Source organism: Fukomys damarensis, unplaced genomic scaffold (assembly GCF_012274545.1).
Source record: "Fukomys damarensis isolate Sample0158 unplaced genomic scaffold, DMR_v1.0_HiC HiC_scaffold_8, whole genome shotgun sequence".
Classification (NCBI taxonomy): Eukaryota; Metazoa; Chordata; class Mammalia; order Rodentia; family Bathyergidae; genus Fukomys; species Fukomys damarensis.
The window spans coordinates 20,577,044-20,597,200 of NW_022900920.1; the positions used below are offsets into that span (position 1 = coordinate 20,577,044).

A 20,157-nucleotide genomic window follows, 5' to 3' on the forward strand; every position below is an offset into this window, starting at 1 on the left:
GCATCTGCCAGGCCTAGACCCTCTGTCTGGAAGTTACACTGATGGATTCCTAGGATGGGGTAGTTAACCCTCCTTTGAGAACCCGGGGAGGGCCATGGATCCTCTTCCAGAAAAAGCTTCAGAAACTGGCACATCCTTTCAGGTGATTCGGGTCCACTGGTTCGTCAACGAGCCTGGGTTAAGAACTAGGTCTCCAGGGTCCACAGCCAGGTTGGGGCATTTTGGGGGCTCGCCATCCTGCTTGGAGGGGTTGGGTGGCATAGGGAGGGGTCTGGCAGTCACTGGGAGGAAAGGGGCAGGGACATCTTATTTGGTTAAGGTCTAAATGCCAAACACAAGGCTTGCTGGCCTGAATGCAGACACCCTGACCTCCTGGCTGTGGTTTGGCCCTGCTTGTCATGTTAGTTGGCATTTGAGAAGCCACGTGCCCAGAGGGGCAAAGCTGTGCAGTCCTTACTTCTGCTCTCTGGGCCAGCCCGTGCCATTTCTAAGGAACAGACTTTGTCTTTCCTTTCAGAAACAGCCCCCACATCTGCATATTCATCTCCAGCCCGGAGTCTTGGAGACACAGGAATAACGCCTCTCTCTCCATCCCATATTGTGGTAAGAAATTGTGTGCATGTATGCGTGGGATGTGTGTGTGTGTGTGTGTGTGTGTGTGTGTGTGGTGCTCTCTGGGTCTGCTGTAACAGTTTAGGCTGCTGGGCAGCTCCTATGTCCACTGGGCAAAGATCAAACTGACCCATTACCAGCCACATGGACCCCGCCATGTGTCTTCCCTTCCTGGGCTCAAAAAGACTCGTGGTATGGCTGGTGAGACTGGAGCTGTGAGTGTGGGTGGGTAACATGATCTGGCAGGGTAGAAGCAGCTCTTTAATGACTCAGGGCCCAGAGACTGTACAGCATCCTTTTGAAAGGAAGTAGCCATTTTTGGCAGGTGAACCAGTGAAATGCAGGGCCTTTGCCCACTGCAGTTACCGGCCATATCCACAAGCCTGTGCAGAGTAATTGCTTCTGCAGAGCAGCTTGCCCAAGGGAGAAGGCTGAGCAGTCTTTGCCTACAGCAAGCTTCCCCCAGCTTGCACTTCAGAAGGAGATAGACAGTGTGGGGCAGCCGTTCAAAGGGGTGTATCTGTAGCCAACAGGAATGGGCAGTTTGCACAGGGTGCTCAGCTCTCTAAAGGCGCTGCTGGGAACTTTAGAGCCATCACTGAGTAGGGGGTACCAATTTGTCCTGGTTTTCCTGGAATGTCCCAGTTTTACACCAGAATTTCTGTATCCTGGAAATTACCTCAGTCCTGGAAAAACCGGGAGGGTTGGCCAGGTCCTGTGGTTTCAAACGTTGCACCCTGTAGGAGCTTCAGAGTGGCATGGGTAGGAGTGGGCAGTAAGAGGAGAAGCCAGTGAGTAGTGTTCTTATCCCTGCTTCAACCAATCCAGCCAAATCTAAAATGTGTTGTTGTATAATATAGAATTCTGTGGGAGTTTAAAAAATGAAGAAAGTCTACATTGCTTAAAAAAAGAAACCTTAGGAAACCTGGAGTGACCTGCCCTAGTGATCTGACAAAGGGAAAGGCTCTGTGCCCTGAGGGCACAGGGCTCAGCAGGACCAGGGTGTGCAGGACCCGGCAGGGTGTGCCGAGCCCTCTCACATGCAGGATATGCTGGCACAGATGGAGAGGTCAGTGGGAGGCATGAACGGCACAGCTGGCAGAGTACTCGGGGCATCAGCTGGAGGTTGGCACAGGGACTAAGGGATAGAGTCGAAGGAGTTGTTGAGGTTTCCACCCTGATGGCAGCATTTCTGTAATTAACTTCATGCAAGCACACACAATTAATGAAGGGAAGCAGCCAGGCTGCAGGCAGTGCTCTCGTCCAGTCAGCCTGGCCTCCCTTGGTGCCCACATTCTCCCTGAGTCACTCAGGTGGGGCTGGCCTGTCCTGCCCTCACCCCACGGATGCTACATGGGAACCTGTTCCAAAGTGTGGGCATCCTTCCTCCTGCGGCAGTGGCACTGCGGAGTGGAACTGCTCAAATTTGAGGTCTTCCTGAAGGCCAAGCCTGGCCTCACCTCACTGTATTTCTGCAGAATGATGCCAACTCCAACGTCTCAGAACAGCAGACATTTCTTGTTGTGGTGGCCATCGACTTCGGGACCACATCCAGTGGCTATGCCTATAGCTTCACCAAAGAGCCAGAATGCATCCACGTGATGAGGTGAGTGCCGTGGTGGGAGGACAGGTGACCTTATCAGCCACTGCACTGTGGAACCCCAGGCTAGCCACTGCAATGGCATATGGCACTTCAGGGGCTTCCTGGGATTCTGGTCCAGCTCAGCCCAGACCCTCTGTGCCACTTTAGACAAGCCATTCTGACCTCGGGCTCCAGGTCGCCATTTGTTGGATATTGGTTTAATTCTGACTTAGTTATCTGGGGAGGGACTGTGTAGTACGTCTAACTCCCTCGTAATTCCAGGGTATGGCCTGCATGAGAGGGGCCAGCTGACTGTGATGGAGGTAGTCCAGATGCCGGCTTAGCCACTTGCTATGTGACCTAAGGCAGTTTTTGACCCTGTTAAACCTCAGTCTCCTCATCTGTAAAGTGAGTGTTCATGCAGATTAAGTGAATGCTCAGCATGTAAAACAAGATTATCAGAGGAGGTTCTGGCTCTCCCAAGGGAAGAGACTGCCAGTGACACCACCAAAGACAGAAAGTGCCAGGCTTGAGAGAAAGCAGTGAGGTGTGAATGTCAGCTAAGTGACTCTAACAGGAAATTTGACCGAGTGCTTCTCGGGGTGCCTGTGTGAGACACCACCCCCCCATGCCACCACGCACAGCATAGCTCCTCAAATCCTCACACTGTACAACCCCAAGATCTAGTGTCTGGGAGGACTCGGATCTCTGCTGGCACCAATGCCATCTCTCCCAGTCTTGGCCCATGACCTTCATGCACATCTGTTTCCCTCAAAGCTTTGGAAACCTGGGATTTATCACCTTGATTCCCCACCCACAGGATGTCTTCAGAGCCACTGTAACTGGTTTTGCATGGCCTTTATGTGAGCAATTGTGGAATTTAGTCATGACTTCCAGAGTAAGATTGTAGGTATTTCTATAGAGTACTGTGTATCACTCACATCACCCTAAAACCTTGCTTTAGGCCCTACTTTCTCTTGAAAACCAGAGGGGCTCAGCCTGATGCCACAGTTGTGAGGCTCCAGAGGCCCTTGGGGGTGGTCTTACTAGAAAATAATGGAAAACTAGTCATGTTAGTGAATCCTGATGACCGCATACTGTTCAGTGCTTGGTTGGCCCTACGTGTCTGTCTCTGCTGGACCTCACAGATGTTTGGAGGCTCGGAGGATTGGAAAAGGGCACAAATCCATGTTTATGAGCTTCCATGTAATTCTGAGAAATGTTACTTCCACAGAATAGGCAAGCAGTGAAAATATGGGTAAAAAAGAGTAAAAGTAACTTTGAACTTGCCTAGAGGACACTTACAGCCTCAGCATGGCTCAGGGCCTCAGAGATGTTATCTTAGTTATTGGAGAGATTCTGTAGGAGACTGGCTGTATCTCAATTTTATTTCAGTCAGATCATCTTAGCATAACCACGATACAGAGTTATAAAGGTTAGAATGAGGTAGTTTAACACTTTGCATTTAAATGGGAGTGAAGGAATAAAAATTCGAAGGGAAAAAGCTCATGGGGTCATTATCTGCCGAAAGTGTCACCACTAATAGTACTGACAGGTCCTTTTGTGAAATCCATGTCATAAGAACCAGCCCTGTGTCTCCGTGCAGTCACCTTGAGGACTTTGGCTCCCAGCTTGAGGCCTGCATCCTGACAGAGTTTGACTGGGAAATTGGCCACCTGAGTGGCAAATCTCCCTGGAGTTTGTGCCCCATCGACGCCAGCGGCCCTGCCAGTGCATAGTGAGGCAGTGCAGGCAACAGGTTTGAGCTCAGACAGGGTGCAGCCACCTCTCCCGTGGGCCAGGAGATGTGACTCATTTCCCCTCCACGGCAAATCTCCACCTGAGGCTGTGCCCAGGGCCGTGTGGCTGGGACCTGGCTACGTGGGGAGCAGCCTGGGTGCTCAGCAGCTCTGGGCAGCAACCCCCGAGGAGAGAGGAAGAGCAAAGTGACACCAGCCTTCCCCACTCACTTCCCTTTCTGTGTGCCTGGAAGAGGGAAGGAAACTTCATCACTCCTTCCTGCTCGTGTGTCTGTACCCTTCTCTGTCTTTTCTGGTTCCTCCTTGGCACACGACCGTGGGTTCTCACTTCTGCCCCTGATGCTCCCCTCGCTCCTCTCACTGCGTCTTGTCACTGTAGCTGTCACCAAGCGGAGAGCTTGTGTCTTCAGCCCCCAGAAACTCAGTACCACACACACCAGTGGGCCCCCCCCCCAGTCCCTGCGGCCCCTCCCTGGTCAGGACCATTCACTGATTGTCCACGCCGTCTCCTCCAGGCTCCCAAGCTCACAGCTCCGGGCCCCTGCTCTCCTGCTCACCACCATATCCAAGTGGTTGTTCTCTCCCTCTGAACCAGCTCCACATCCCTGCATCTCTGCCTTTCCTGCCTGTCACGTTCTCACTCCTGTTCTCAGGCTAGGCCTGACCTCTCCCTCACCTCCTCCTGGCTTCCTGTCACTCTCTCTCTCTCTGGTCTGTTCTGATTCTGCCATGCCTTTGCTCTAAGACCTTCAGTAGCGCCCCGTTATTCATACCTTGACTCTGTAAGTTCTCAGGGTTCTCCCCAGCCTCATTCCAACCACTTTTGCAATCCCCTTTCCCACGATCCTCATTTGCCCAGTCACCCTTCTCCTCTGCACACTCTTGGTCTAACCAACACCATCACATGGCACCTACACATGCCCAGTGCCTGCTTCCTCCGAGCAGCCTAGGTGTCCTTCCCTCCTTTGAGATTCAACTGCCCTTCTCTTCTTCTAGTCTCTCCTGAGCTCTGCATTCCCCCCCGAGCTCCACCACCTGGCTCTCCTGCCTTCTTTGACCCATCAGGCCATTTCCCTGGGCCCCTGTGCTTGCAGATGAAAAACTGCAAACCAAAAAAAACCTCATTACCTAAGAGATTGTGAGTTATTTGAAACCAGAGACATAATATTTCAGCCCTGTGTCACCAGCTCGTGGCATACAGTTGCGACTCAGTAATGCTGAAAGGATGCAGGCAGACTTTGTTATTGAGCAGTAATGTGGCACCGGCCCCCCTCCCTTTTCCTTGCTAACTGAAGTTGTGTCTCTAGCCACTACCCAGCCAACTGACCTGGAATGTGTCTGGGCACCCTCAGCCACGACAGTCGTACATACAGCAGTTGCTGCCCGCACTGGGATTTTGAAAGAAATCCCCATAACCTCTGGCTTCCCTTGGTGGTAGGCGATGGGAAGGAGGTGACCCTGGTGTGTCCAACCAGAAGACCCCAACCACCATCTTGCTGACCCCCGAGAGGAAGTTCCACAGCTTTGGGTATGCTGCCAGGGACTTCTACCATGACCTGGATCCCAATGAGGCCAAGCAGTGGCTGTACCTGGAGAAGTTCAAGATGAAGCTGCACACTACAGGGGTGAGCAAGCCTCTTACCTGGCCCAAGTTCTCTGCTTAAGAGAACCAGGGGCCCTCCAGCTTCCAGCCTTTGCATCTCTGCAAACCAGGGGACCCTTAAGTATCTCCCAAGCAGAAACTCATGTCTGTTCACCTTGATTTTAGAAACAGCACAATGCTTTCTGAATCACATGTGAGCAGGGCAATACTCGTAGCATCTAACAACTCGTCTGTCAGAGGGGACCCTGGCTGCTGCATAGGTAGAGAGGGCTGGGGTCCGCCTGCTGTGCCAGGAGTTCCCCCTTCGGTTGTTGGATTATTGGAAGATCAGGGGGTCCTCTATCCATAGGGAGCAACTCAAGGGTCAGGGACAGTTGTGGGGGATTTCGGGCAGTAGCTATTAACTAACCAGTTTGCAGGGAACAACTGGTAACAGCTGTCAGGTCAACCCTCTGTGTGGGAGGGTACTCAAGACATCAAGTGCCAGGAACTGGAAGCACTGTGGCCTCAGTTATGCTTGCAGCAAACCTGTGTCTTGTAAACTGTGGAAGAGAAGCACCCCCCCTCCCACCCCTAAAACTTATAAGAAAGGCAACTCTGGGCACAGCATGGATTTTTTTTTTCAACTTAGACATTTTATCCCACATCAGTGGTGGCGAACCTATGGCACATGTGCCACAGAGGGCTGTTTGCATCATTGAAAGCTCTGAAACGTTCATCAGCACTGTTGTAGCTGTTCCTGCTCGCTGAGCGCTTAGAGACACAGGTGGTGGTAATAGTGTTTAGGACCAAGACTCTGGGGCCAGGTGGCCTGGATTTGAATCTTGCCTCTAGTGCCTTCAAAGTGTTGCTTTATTCCAAGTTACTTAATGCTGCTGTGCCTCATTTCACCTTGTCTGTAAAATGGAGACAGTGACAGTGTCTTGCTCACAGGGATATTGTAGGGATTAGAAGACTCCAATTATAGAAATGTCTCTGAGTTGTGCCTGGCACAGGATAGATTCTAGTCAAGTGTTAGCTCCTATTGGCCCTGCTTTCCTTTGTCTGCTGCTCTTTGCAGATGAGAAAACAAATGTGAATAGTAAACTCAGCAGCGAGCCCTTGCCTTCCAGGGCCCCATGCTCATCTGTGGGTGTCTCTGTGTGCAGACAGATGCCAGGACCTGATCCTCCTTACAGGATTTGGTGCGGAGTATTGGGATTGCGGAAGTGGAGACAGAAGCATAGGGATTTTTTTCTCTTCCAGAGCCAGCTCTTTCTGGTGCTTGGCCACCTTCCTGTGCCTGGGGTCCCAAAACTGGGGTGTCTTTGCTGAGTACCATGAGAAGGAGGTGGCTGGCTGGGAGGAGCGAGTGCGTGCAGTGGGTCACCACACACCTGGCGGCTGCACAAGGCTGGTTCTGTAACTCAGCGTCCCTCCTCGCTCCAAAGGCGAAGCATAGTTATCTACCCTGCATCATTCAGAGGCCCCACTGATTTTTTTTTTTCTTAGCAGTAATGAGCTTGTTGGTTCAGGGGCCTCCTCCTGATTTTACTCCCACTTCCTGCCCATCCTCCACCCCACCGGGACTTTCCTCATCAGTTCTTAATGACCTCTGTTCCCCCAGCATCTGGGCTCTGCAGAGCATTGTCTGTCCCGGGTCCGGGTGCAGCAGCGGCTGTAGCTTCTGGCATTGGAAGGGAGGCAGTGATGCTGGGCTCCCAGAGGATTAGACAGGGCAGGGCTTAAAATAGGAGCTTTTCTATTTTGGTAACTCGAATGGCAACTCGCTAGCAAATGAAAGCTTCACGTCTGTTTAATGTCATGCATGGCAGTGAGTTGGCATGATTTAGGCCTCCTTGGGGCTTCTGAGGGCGACCGTGTGTGTTCACGTGTGGACGTAGTGCCTAAATGACACTGGGAGTGACACCTGCTCTTTGTTTTCTCCCTTGGGCCTCTGCTATTCCCCCAAACCTTTGTTCCCAGAGAAGCCCAGGGTGTGTGTGGGTGGCGGGGGGAGCAGCCAGAACCTCTCACACGGTAAGGGAACAATGCTACAGGCCCTGTCTTGGGGTACACACCATCCTAATCTGCCTTGTCAGCCCTGGGGAAATACAGACACGGCCCCCATGATTCCCCAGGCCCCGAAGCGGCAGGCCCCAAAGCCAAAGCACGTCTCTCCTTCATCTTATTATTTCCTTCCTTCCCTACCACTCCCAGGACCTCACCATGGATACAGACCTGACCGCAGCAAATGGAAAGAAAGTCAAAGCTCTTGAAATCTTTGCTTATGCCCTGCAGTACTTTAAGGAGCAGGCACTGAAGGTAGGACTGATGGTTAGGTCGCGTCACCCACATCCTCCCTGTCCTGCCAGGAAGCCCCTGACCCCAAACACAGAAGGCGGATGACAGTGACGACAACCACGACGGCCGCTGCCACTGGCTGTTAGATGGCACTGTTCTAGACCTGAGACCAAAGGTGACAGTTTAATTAAGACCTTGGCTTTTAAAGTCAAGGCAGACTTAGGTCTGGGCCTAATATTGGCCCTTCATTTGCTGCTAGCTTTATAGTGGTCAGAAAGGAGCAGACCATGGGTAAGTCTCAGTGTTCCCATCCGCAGGAAAGGGCTCAGATTCCCTTCCTAACCAGGCGCTTGAATGGGTCAGCAGGGCGCGCCGAGTGCTCCAAGGGGTGGACACACTACAGGCTCTCAGTAGCAGCTCACAATCCTCCGCACAACCCGTGAGCCAGGTATTACTGCCCTCATTGTGTAGACATGGAAACTGAGCCTGAAAGGTTGTCACTCAGCCAAGTCCCATGCCTAGGAAGTAGCCGAAGGGATTTTGGTCTGCCTCACACCTCTCTCTGCCGAGTTCCTCAGCAAGTGGAAGGAGACAGAGCTCCCAGCTTGCTACATATTCAGAAATTTCCTGGGATTTGCCGGAGCAGACTGCTCCAGAGTCTGTGGCCAGAAACCTGGATTCTCAGTGAAGCCCCAGGAAATTGCCCTGAGGGACCAGCCATGCAGATTGACCTGCTGCCCTCACTTTCTTGGCTCCAGGAGCTGAGTGACCAGGCGGGTTCAGAGTTCGAGAATTCTGATGTCAGATGGGTCATCACGGTGCCTGCCATCTGGAAACAGCCGGCCAAGCAGTTCATGAGACAAGCTGCTTACCAGGTGAGGGCAGAAGTTGGCGTTGGTGGGGTCAGGGAGAAGAGCCTGGGATGCCTGGGGCGGGGTCCGCTCGGGGATTGTCCAGCTTTCACAGCTCCTCTAGACGCAGTGAGGAAGGGACAAGGGCATGGGGACAAGGAGCCTTCTTGCTTCTCAGCTTCCTCCTGGGAGAGAAGTCGGGCGCCCGCCCAACGACAGGGGTCGGGCTCCATTTTCTTTCTGTCTTTATATTTTTCCAGGCTGTGCTTCCACGGTAGGTTCCCTGGGGCTAGGATCTCAAAGATGTTTCTCTGTGGTGAGTGGATGAGAGAGCCATAAAGAAATGGCTTGGAAAACAAGAATATTTGAAAAGCGAGTAAATGGAGCCTGGTGGTGCATGTCTGTAAGCCCGGATCATAAGTTTGAGTCCAGCCTGGGAAACTCAGTGACTGATGGAAGGAAACCCGTCTGAAAGTAAAAAATAAAAAAGGGCTGCAGCTGTGGCTCTTCAACCCCACAACCGCTAACTAAATATAAATAAATAAATAAGGCGATTAGCTATGAACCAGGCATTTTAGTTTGGTTGGAGGCTAAAAACTGTATATCTGCATCTGGGAAATAAAGGTGATTCTCCTCTGTGTGCGTCATGCAGGGCACCGGAGAGGGGAAAGGGCTGTCACCTGCGTGGTGGGAAATGCCTGTGTGACGATGGTGGCGTGGTCACCCGGTGTGCCATCAGTAAATGTTGGCCTAGAGACAGGACCTCAGTGCCATCTGTGCTCATCTGTGTGGGGACCGGTTCCATAAACCCTCGTGGCTCCAGCTCTTGCACCTGCAGACAACTTGTGTCTTGATGGTCTCCTGTGAGGGTCTGGCTTGTGGCAGGATGGCTGGCCGAGCTGACCGGTATTCCCATCCCCTGTACAGAGCTGGCCTCTGTTGAACCCAAATCCTGGTTTTAGAAGAACCTACGCCCCGGAGCCTCAATTCTTTGTACCTCAAGAGTCAGTTTTCTGAGTCTGCTACCTCAGGTGGGGGAGGCCCATCACCAAAGCAATAGCTGTGCCCTTGTTCCATCAGCCCTCTCAGAAGATGTCCTGCCCACTTTCCCCGGGGTGGCCTCTGATGTTCAGTTGGTGACCAACTTTCATCACAAGACACCCACAGAATGGGCCCTGAGCCCACAGTGCAGCAAAATGGCCTCACGCGCCCTGTGCCCTGCTCTGGTTCAGCGCCCAAGGACCTGCTCCAGGCAGCGCGCTGAGTGCAGCTTACACAGGGTCAAGGGCCAGGAGCATCCTCTCCCATCACTCTCTGTTTCCTGGGCTGTTTCCTCTCCTCTCTTCTTCCTCTGTGTGGCCTGAGAATCTGGCTTCATGTGTGGATCAGCCAAAAATAGATTTGTTTTTCTAGGGATGAGGGAAGAGGGCGGAAGTTCCAGAAAGAGGCAGTTTCTTTTCAGAAGAGAAGAAAAATGAATGCATTTTAGCTGTTCATCGAAGCTCTGGGCATCACTGTGCTTTTTCTGTGTTGTCAATCTTTAGTGCCCAAAGGTGGGAAAGAAACAGCCCCCACTGCTCCGAGCTTTTCCCAGGAAGGATATTCGAGATTCATGGCTTTGACTTGCTTTTCCCAGCCTACAGGAAAATGTCAGCAACATATGTGTGACCCGTAAAAGGGTCAAATCTTATTTTTAGCTTGGAAAAGAGAGAGGTGCTGCAACCGGTTGATTTGTCGGGGTTGTGGAAGCTATGGGCTGGCCCTTCCAGGGAGTGTTTCTCTGAGATATGGTGCAGGAGGCAGGCCCCACACTGGACAGTCTGAAAAGGAAGTTAGTTAGGGACAGGGCACAGTTACCTTCATTTTAGTGGAATAAAAATGGCCCCTCAGACAGGAAAGAGCCAGCAGCTCCTGGCAGGGACTGATGTGGCCATTTTGTGGCTGTGGGGAATTTGCTTTTTGAAGCCCAAGGATGCTCTGTAGATAGGCATTGTGTTCTTGACACTGGGTAGATTCGTGTGCTACTGTGTTTTTGCAGCTTAGGTTTTGACCCTTTGCAATTCGGCTTTGATACTTGTGTTCAATTTACCATGACAGTAGATGTAAAGTTAGTATTGATAATTTTTTGTTCATTTGTTCATTCATGCATTAGACACCGAAACTGGGGCCTCTGTGTACCAGGCTATCATGGGCACCGGACTCATCCAGCTGACTGAGACATAGTCCCTGACCTCAGGTTGCTTAGGGCTGAGTGGTTCCTAGTTTGGGGTTACGGGGGTGCACTGTAGATATGGTTGTTTTGCATTTTCTCTGAAGTCTCTTCAGCTTGTCCTCTGGAAGTGTCCCAGGGCAGAATGAAGTGAAGCTTGACCCATCTCTCCACTTCATGTCACTCAGCCTTTGTTATACAGAATAAGAAAGAGGTGAACCTGTGGTGGTGAATTCTGTGGGTCAGCTTGACTGAGCCAGAGGCTGCCCAGATGTTTGGTTACATAAAAATCGTTGTGCTGGTGCCTGCGACTAGGTAGACCCATAAGGCAGATGTCCCTCATCCGTGCAGTTGCGCCTCCTCTGACCCACTGAAGGCCTGAACAGGGCAAAGGGCTTGTCCTTCCTGAGCGAGGTGAGATGGCTCCTCCCTGCCTGCCTGCCTTTGAGTTGGGATCTCATTTTTTTCCCTGCCTTCAAACCAAGACATAGGCTCTTCCAGGGTCATGACTTCTGGCCTTTAGACAGGATTTACAACTCTTTCACCTCCTAGGTCTTCAGCTTGCCAACTACAGATCTTTGGAATTGTTAGTATGCGTAATTGTGAGACAAACCCTTGATCTCTCTCTCTCTCTCTCTCTCTCTCTCTCTCTCTCTCTCATATTCATAGTTCTCTGCTCATTGACTTCTGAGCATGCTCACCAGGCATCTAATCAAGTGGAAATCTGTTTGCTTCTCCAAGATGGCGATTACCTCTGGTCCCCCCACCCCCATGTATCCCGTTGGCCTGAGTTCAGGCAGAAGAGCTGGAGGATTAGCTAAAACCAATGTGCCGTGGCGCCAGTTAGGAAACGCCAAGTGTCACTCCACTTGCGTGGGAAACATGGACCCCCCCCTTCCAGGCTGGAGAGAGGCTTTCTGGGCACGAATTCAGGGCCCAGGCAAGCAGGCTAAATTCATGGAGTCCCAGACGTCTGCTTGAATCACTGCCTATGAGGCCTACAGTCTTGCATGTAGTCACATTTGATGCATGAAATTCTCCAAGCTTGCTGGTCTCAGTGTATGGTGACAAAAGTCTCTGTCTTTTATAATTCACAGACACAGGATACCTACGATCCTTTCAGAGCATTCAGTGACAAGATGGTAGCAGAAAGAACAGCAGGTCCCTCTTTTGAGGCCTTTGGGAAGGACCTGGAATTAGAGAGATCCACTGAACCTGGGGAACTGTGGATAGGAAACAGTCTAGTTTTTTCTAAATGCATTTTGCCTGAGATATGTAACTCTAGTAGGTTCCAGAAACCTGTTAAATAAATGATGCTCCCATATGTATGATGAGCTCATGTGACACGGAGACGCAGCTTTCGTTTGCTTCCCAATCTGAATAAGCTGCAGTGAAAATAATCCAATCAGGACAAATGAAAGGGCATCACACCCAGGGCTGGTGCAGCTGGAGCCTTTTTTAGTCAGATGACAGGCCGGCAGAGCCCTTAATGGGCCTGGCCATTTTTCTCAGCTGTGGACACAGTCCTTTGGCAGATTTTCCTGGCAGATTGCAGGGCTGAGGAGGGGGAGGGCTGGGAGGTAAACACCCGCTTCTGTGGCTCCCTGGAGGGTGGTTTTCTCACCTGCTCCTCCTGAGTAGAGCTCTGCGAAGGAAGGCTCTAAAAAGCCACTACGAGTTTGCTTCTGCTTCCCTGATTCCTGCAGGAGTCAATGGAACAGGATGCTTCTTCCTTCGAGCACTTTCTCTTTGCACAATTCCCAGGTGTCTGTGGAATGCCTGTATTGGGTGCAGCAGGAAGGAGGGCTGGGAAAGTACAGCAGGAAGGCTGGCCGGAGGACTAGTGGGTTCATTGGCTTAGCAGCTGTCCCCGAAGGCCTACTGTGTGTTACAGCCATGAGGACCTGCTGTTGCCCTTAGAAAATGTACCATTTATAAGAAAAGCTAGATGTGTTGGAGACAGCCCATGTGAAGTGCTTGGGAGGGGCCCCAGTCGGGAGAGAACAGCATGGTACCAGCTCCAAAGGCGGAGAGAATGTCCTGCGCCGACTGACCCTGGCCCGATCTCAGGCACATAGACCCATAGGTCTCCTGAGGCTGGAGGGCTGCTGTCGTAAGTGGTGTGAATGTTCGTGCAGAAACAGAGCTCACACTTCCAAGCACAGCATCCTCCTGCCAGAGATAAGACATCTGGGATTTGGGGAGTCTGGAAGATTCTTTTGCATTACTCTGCTACTCCTCTTGGGGAGGTAGAATCTGAATAGAGCCAGCTGCTTCCTCCCCGGCCGCCCTGTATCTGCTGCTCCACCGGCATTTACTGGTGAGAACACAGCCCCTCAGTCTCACTGGAAAGTGTGGCAAGGGCTGGGTCCGGACGGGGTGTGATTATTGTGTCTCCCAAACGCTGCCCAGGCCTCTCTCTGATCTTCCTGCTTCTTCCCCTCTGGAGTGGGGCACCGTTCACCTTCACCCTCCGTCAGCATCTTCTCTTGGGTGTTGCACAGAGCCCTTTGTGGAAATGGGTCCAAACCATTGCTCTAGGGCTGAGGCCAGCCCAGCTGGCGAGTGGGGGGGTGAAAGACCCCCTGCAGCATACAGCCTGGGCACTGGGGGCAGACTTGGGTCATCCTGGGTGTGTTTTTTCATGTCAAGATGTGGGAGCTTCCCAGCGAGAAGAGCTGTCTGCAGGATTGTCAGCCACAGGCCAGCACACTCAGGTGGCCTTCAATTGTATCTTTTCACTCAAGCCTCTGCTTTGACTTTTCCATAGAAATATTTCCCACCCAAGTCTGAGTTCTTGTGCAGAATCTCAGGAACAGGGTGGGTATGGAACAGGGCACTTACACCCAGTCTTTTCTCCCTCCCTGCCATGACCCAGGCTCAGCAGCTCTTGTCCTCACATAGGGGCCTATTTGGTCAGTCGATACCTTAGTGGGACGTGAGGCGGCTTTTGAGTAGTCAGGATCTTTGCTTGTCTTCTTTTACTCTGAGTTCTTGGGGACTTTCCTGGGGCTGAGCTTCCCCTCTCCAGCGAAATAGGATGTGGATATGTGAATGGTGAAACCTTTGAACACGAGTCCCAAGACTCCCAAAAGAAGAAATCCAAAGTGAGACTATGAGGACCTTCCAGGGTTTGTAGCATCGAGGATTTCTAGTCTGAACTTTGGAAGACACGCTTGTACTTTTCCTTTGAAGATGGTCTTTCCTTGTTCCTCACCCAGTAAGGTCCTCGATGCTACAAACCCCTTTGTCCTCAGCAAAGCCTGACGGTTGATCACCTCCTTGGGCCTGGGCATCTTTCTACACTAAGGGAAGGAACTTAATGAGAAGCCCAGAAGATCCGTGGCATTTCTGATATTCCCACCTGACTCCATCACATGTCCCTGCCCACATTTCCCTGCTTAAGCCCCTCTGCCTATGCTCCAGCCCAGCTAGTGAGGAAGTTATTTGTGCATGTGCCACATTAGGGGTCCTTCTGTCCTGATCTGTGAGAAAAGTCCAGCGCATTTCAGCTCGGGTTGTCCTCTTCCGAAGAGGGTGTGGGACCAGGGCAGCACCTCCAGGTTCCCTAGGAAACAGCAACAAAGTCCTGCATGGTGACAAGAACCACCGTAGATTCCACCGTGCTGGTGGCCAGGGAAATCCCATCACCTGAGTAGCCTGCACAGCAAGGCCTGCTCCAGGCCAGGGCCGTGGGAAGCAGGCAGGGACCCAGTTGTAGGCCAAGGCCCAGTGCTCTAAGCGCCTCAGAAGGGTGGTCCTGGGGCAGGGCCCAGAGAGGCTGTGACTGAGGCAGGGCACATGTCACAGAGCAGAAGCGTTTCTGCCTCCAATGTTTGCTTAGAGAGGCTGCAGATGGGAACTTGGGGATATTACTAATATTTATTATATGTGATAAATGTATAATACAAATTTATTAAAAGGATAAAGGCTTTGAATAAGATAACTTTCAGCAGACTGTCAACCCACATTCCAGAAAATGAGGGGCTCCTTGGGGTTCTAGGAGGGGCTTTCTCCAGGAGCCTCTGCTTCCATGTCACCCCAGCAACCTAATGCAGGGGCCCTCCCAGGGCTACAACATCCCAGGTCCCCGAACTGCAAAGTCAGATGCTTGCCCAGCTGGGGTCCACCAAGACAGGGGTCTTCTCCGGCTCATTCAGATCACGTGGCTCACTGCCACTGGGAATAGGTAGCCTGTCCTCTGCCCTGTGTTGATTTTCAGAGTTTTCAGGTTGTTGCAACTCTGCCCATCCTGCACTTCAGAATTGAGCCCCATCCGGTGCACCACCCCACCCAAAGTACATAACCTCTCTGCCTCTCCCTCAGTGCCTCTTAGTTCTGGGCTGAGCAACCCCCAGGTGCAAGAGACCCATGGGCCAGAGAGCCTTGTATTTCTGTAGGGTACTTGTACAATTTGGGGCCCAGCACCTGGTCACCCTGGTGTTGAGCTCTGGTGTTGAGGGCTGGGGAAGGAGTGGCCCCCATAAGCTTGAGTAAGTGGTCAGCCCGAGGCGTGGGTGTCCGAGTGGGTCCCAGGGAACAGTGAGTCCCAGTCTCTGCTTTCTTTTAGGCGGGGCTGGCCTCCCCGGAGAACTCGGAGCAGCTCATCATTGCCTTGGAGCCCGAGGCGGCCTCCATCTACTGCCGGAAGCTGAGGCTGCACCAGATGATCGAGCTGAGCGGCAAGGCGGTGGTCAATGGGTACAGCGCCAGTGACACAGTAGGAGCGGGGTTTGCACAGGGTACCTCTGCTCTCTCTCTCCCTCCCTCCGCTCTTCCTCTCCCAGGCCCCGGATGTTTCTCCCTCTCACAGTGTTGTAAGACTTAGTCCTGTAAGGAAGAATCAAGATGCTCCAGGAAGAGGTTGGCTTGAAGCCCCTCTGTGTTCAGCCCCCTACCCGGACCCTCTGAGGGCCCCCATGAACTAAACAGTTGTTACCTGGCTTAGCACCCACCAAGAACCAGACGGTGGCCTGAGAGCAGTTCTTGGCCTTCACCTTGCTAGCTCTTAATCTTTCTTGCTTATAAACTGATTCTTAATCTGATCCCATTTGGTTGTTATTAATTCTTCCATGAAGACTGTTGATTTACTGCTGACTCACTGGGGCTGCTTTGTGTGTGTGTGTGTGTGTAATGAGCTAATTATGTCTCTTCACTGGGAGTTTAAAACGCAGATGGAGTGGGCTGACTTTTCCTGACCTAGGGGTGTTCATTTAGCTGTGAGAAGAAAAACACCAGCGCTTCTTCTCTGTCATAGTGACCTACGTGCAGGCTGGTCACAGTCTCGGTCCCTAGAACTCTTCTCCTGGTGTCCAGGGCTCCAGAGTTTGTAAACAGGCCAGGTCAGGGCCCCAACACCACCGTCAATGGGGTCCGTAAGGGGGAACACCGTGTACCATGGCGCTGAGCTCTGTTCTGTTCCCAGATGAAGGCTCAGAGGGTAGAGACCGCCCTGTCTCCTGTGCCCACTTGCAGGCTGCCCTAGAAGGCCCAGGTCCAGGAGGAGGAGAGGGAAGACATTTGTGAGGATCTTTTCCCTCCTTTCCGCAACCTTGTCCCCAAATTTCTCTGGGTCCCCACACGCGAAGCTGAGCCCGTGCTCCTGGAGGCCCTGGGCCTAGGCTCACCCTGAGCGTTCCTGCCTGTACCACATTCTTCTGTAGGTTCTTGGTCTTTCTTACGGGGATAACTCCAGCCCAAGTGCTGCCTCTTGGCACTTTAGAGTTAGGAAGGAGTCCACAATCCTCAGCTGCCAGGCTGTGGCAGGTTTGCTTGTCACCGAGTTACAGCCTCTCCTGGCAGGTGCCGTGTGTTAGCACTTTAAATCTGATTTGCCCGGAACGAGTGGAGACACGACTCCCTTTGAATCTGAGGGTGGGAGGAGGAACTTTCCTAGTAGTGCTCAGCCTCCTTAACGCCTGTGGAGGCTGGACTTACTGCCAACTAAATCAAAGTGCATTAATGCTTTAAATACTTGGGGTAATATATACATATTAGAAACATTATTAGAAAATTATATTTTCTTCTATTTGTTTTCATCGAGGATGTGAAGATCAGGCCTGTATCTTACATGCTAATTCTCAGTTGTTCATAAATAGAAATTCACACCAGCATCAGCTAATTATAGCATAGCTCTTCTGCACATTCTGTAAGTAGCATGCACACATTTTAGGGGCAAGCTGGTTTGGAGTGACAGTCTTCCCTGAGAGTTTAGTTTTGGGTTTCCGCTTCTTTAGCATACTCTGTCTCCCCACATGCCGCTCAGTGTCTGTGTCCTGTGGCTGTGGAATTTGCTGCTGTCTGCTTGTTCTCAGAGGGGCTTCTTGTTTTTTTAAAATCTTCAAATAATTGGCCACCACCCCTCCACGGGCCAGGGAGGCAAGTGGTCTGGTGTCAACCCTGCCTTCTAATTGGAAGAAGGGACCCTGGGGGAGCCTGTGGAGCACTTACTGAGGAGCACCTGAGATACTGTAGTCTGCTTCGTGGTCGGAGCCTGGGGGTGGCTATGAGGAGGACGAGAGCTTATGGTCTGAGGGTTCATTTGGGGCTGCCAGACAAGTTGTGTGAACTGCAAGGCCCTTCACCCTGCCTGAGCTGGTTTCCTCATCTGCATAGAGGGACAGTGATTTATGCCCTACCCTCCTCACATGCATCTCTGCACCCCAAACCACAGCAGGGATATTATATGGACTCAAGCAGAGGTTGGCTCCAGAATGTACAATCAAGGCAGTGCTGGCCTTTGTCACGTTCAGATGCCACCTTGTGGTTGAAGCGCCATCTTGTGGCCAAAAAGAACGTTGACAGCAACAGAGGCAGGAAATGGCTCCTACTCAATGTAACCAGGATCCAGATTAGAAAAACATACCCCACATTCCTTGCGTTGGACAACTGTTCCTTGACGTGAAATTACTTAGCTGAGTGCACTGCAGGCTGCTTGGCACACAGCTTCTTCCCTGGGGCAGCAAAGCTGGGAGATTGGCTGATTTTATTAGCCCATTCCTCAGAATGTCACCAGAGGGAAGGAATCTGTCGGGGCTGGCATTTCAGCTGGGCACAGGCCAGCACTGCCAGGCAGATAACAGATGAGGGTGGGCAGAAAGCACTCCTCTTTGTTGGAAGGACAGTCTTTGTGATTGCTAATGTTGTGTGTATTAATCGTGTGGCTTAAGCATCAGTAGGTGCTCCATCCCTAAACTTCCTCACGCTGTTGCCTCCACTGACTGCAGACGACTGTTCGCTTCTTCATGCTTTCTTACCTGTCATCCTTTTCTTCCTGTCGGCCACTAGCTAAGGAACACATACGGCGTAATCGACAGAGTCGGACCTTTTTGGTGGAGAATGTCATAGGAGAAATCTGGTCTGAGCTGGAGGAAGGTAGCATCCTTGAATGTCCTTTGCCCTTGCTGGATTTTTTTTTTTTTAATGCTGCTGGCAAAAATGCATTCCAATTTGTTCCATTTGCACTTTTGGAAAATGTTCAAATCAGTGGGGTTTTAAAGGCCCTTTGCCCAGGAAGAGGCCTTTTGGGAGCTGCAGTTTTACATGTTGCAAAGCCGCGTAGACTCTTCCAGAGAAAGACAATTTATTTATGGTAACAGCAGGTAACGGGATGTGCCAGGTATGCAGCACTGTGTGACAGGAACGCTTTTGTCTTTAAGATTCACACACCTGGGTCCTCCTGGGCGAACGTGATTGCTTTCTCATTAGTTGTAAATTTCCCACTCTGCTGCTAATGAGCAGAACCACGGTGCTGATGAGCAGTGTTGGTGGTGCTTAGCCGAGTGTACCAAATTTATCACGCAAAGCTTGTTTCAGATGGGGCTGACCAGGGGTCCGTGTAAAGAATGGCTGTTTTCGTACCAGGTGACAAGTATGTGGTTGTGGACAGTGGCGGAGGCACCGTGGACCTGACAGTCCATCAGATACGGTTACCAGAGGGACACTTGAAGGAACTGTATAAAGCAACAGGTGAGCCCTGCACAGCTTGCTTTCTCATCCCTGACCCCTTCTCCCTCGCTTCAGAGCCCTCCTCCTCAGTATTACCGGCATGTGGAATTGTAGGCAGTGGAGGACACCAGTGCCTGTTTGAAACTGGAAAGCAAAATGCAGTTAGATGTTCCTTCCAACAGAGGCCACTGGAGTTTTGGTGGCAAGTGAGCCTGGCCAAAGGACTTTGTTTCTGAAAATTCTGCAAGGATGCGGTTGTAACCTGCTGTCACCCACAATTTAGAGCTGATGCTAGCATTCTAGGAGGTCTCAGAACACCTAGTCTTGGGTCAAGACTGCTGGACCAAAGATGTTCTCTCCCTTCAGGGAGGAAGGGAGAAGGACAGTGCGTAGCTAATATGTGCACAGGGACTGGAGAGGCCCATTGATGGCCCAGACTCTGCCCTTGGATTTCCTGGGTGCCAACACCACAGTGCTCCTCGTTTGCTGAATGTATTAATCTTGTTTGAAATGTAATTGATTTTGAACAGGCTGTCGATAAGAGATTCCTGTAGGAAAAGTTTCTCTTCATGGAAAGGGAAGAAGCTAAGGGTGCTGAAGTGATAATGAAAATCTTGACCTGCAGCCTGCTCCCTAAGGAGGCCCGAGTTTGTACTTCTTTGTGCTTTGGAGAACACAGGGGAGGCCTGTTTCTCAGTTTGGATCCACAGTTTGGATGTTTGTAACATCTTGGGTTCCCATTTCACTCTCAATTCAGGTGGACCCTACGGATCCTTGGGAGTAGATTATGAATTTGAAAAACTTCTGTGTAAAATTTTTGGAGAAGATTTTATCGAGCAATTCAAAATCAAACGACCTGCAGCCTGGGTTGACTTAATGATCGCATTTGAGTCTCGCAAAAGAGCAGCTGCCCCAGACAGAACCAACCCACTGAACATCACCCTGCCGTTCTCCTTTATCGACTACTACAAGAAGTTCCGAGGGCACAGCGTGGAGCACGCCTTGAGGAAGAGCAAGTGAGTTGGGCTCACTTAGAGTCAGGACAGTTCTCATCTGCAGACCGGGACAATAATTCCTCTTATCCCAAAGGGCTCTTGTGAGGGTGTAATGAAGTCATGAATTCTTGAATTCATGTATGGTAGGTGCTTAACCCAGTACCTGCGACTTGGGAAGAGTGATCTATGTGTTACTGAAAAATAAAAAGCTTTCTAAAGAAAGCAAGGGTGTTGGGTTTGGCCACTGGCCAGCATCTCAAAAAGAGCCCGCCACATAGCAGGTACTCAGCAAGTATTTGTGGACTGGAGTCCATG

General features: G+C 51.4%; 1 protein-coding gene across 3 annotated transcripts in view; it reads left to right on the top strand.

The window, feature by feature from the left end:
* The window catches only part of Hspa12a (heat shock protein family A (Hsp70) member 12A), a 147,860-nt gene that overhangs the window by 121,318 nt on the left and 6,385 nt on the right, over positions 1-20,157 (top strand). For 2 of the 3 annotated variants that reach the window (XM_010634541.2, XM_010634540.2), the window contains 9 exons: positions 518-603; positions 2,091-2,218; positions 5,393-5,579; positions 7,757-7,861; positions 8,599-8,715; positions 15,471-15,642; positions 18,188-18,274; positions 18,764-18,868; positions 19,605-19,863. In XM_010634541.2, the coding sequence (XP_010632843.1) occupies positions 518-603; positions 2,091-2,218; positions 5,393-5,579; positions 7,757-7,861; positions 8,599-8,715; positions 15,471-15,642; positions 18,188-18,274; positions 18,764-18,868; positions 19,605-19,863 (1,246 nt within the window). The remainder of the gene's footprint in view (positions 1-517; positions 604-2,090; positions 2,219-5,392; positions 5,580-7,756; positions 7,862-8,598; positions 8,716-15,470; positions 15,643-18,187; positions 18,275-18,763; positions 18,869-19,604; positions 19,864-20,157) is intronic. The other variant, XM_010634543.2, reaches the window with a different exon arrangement.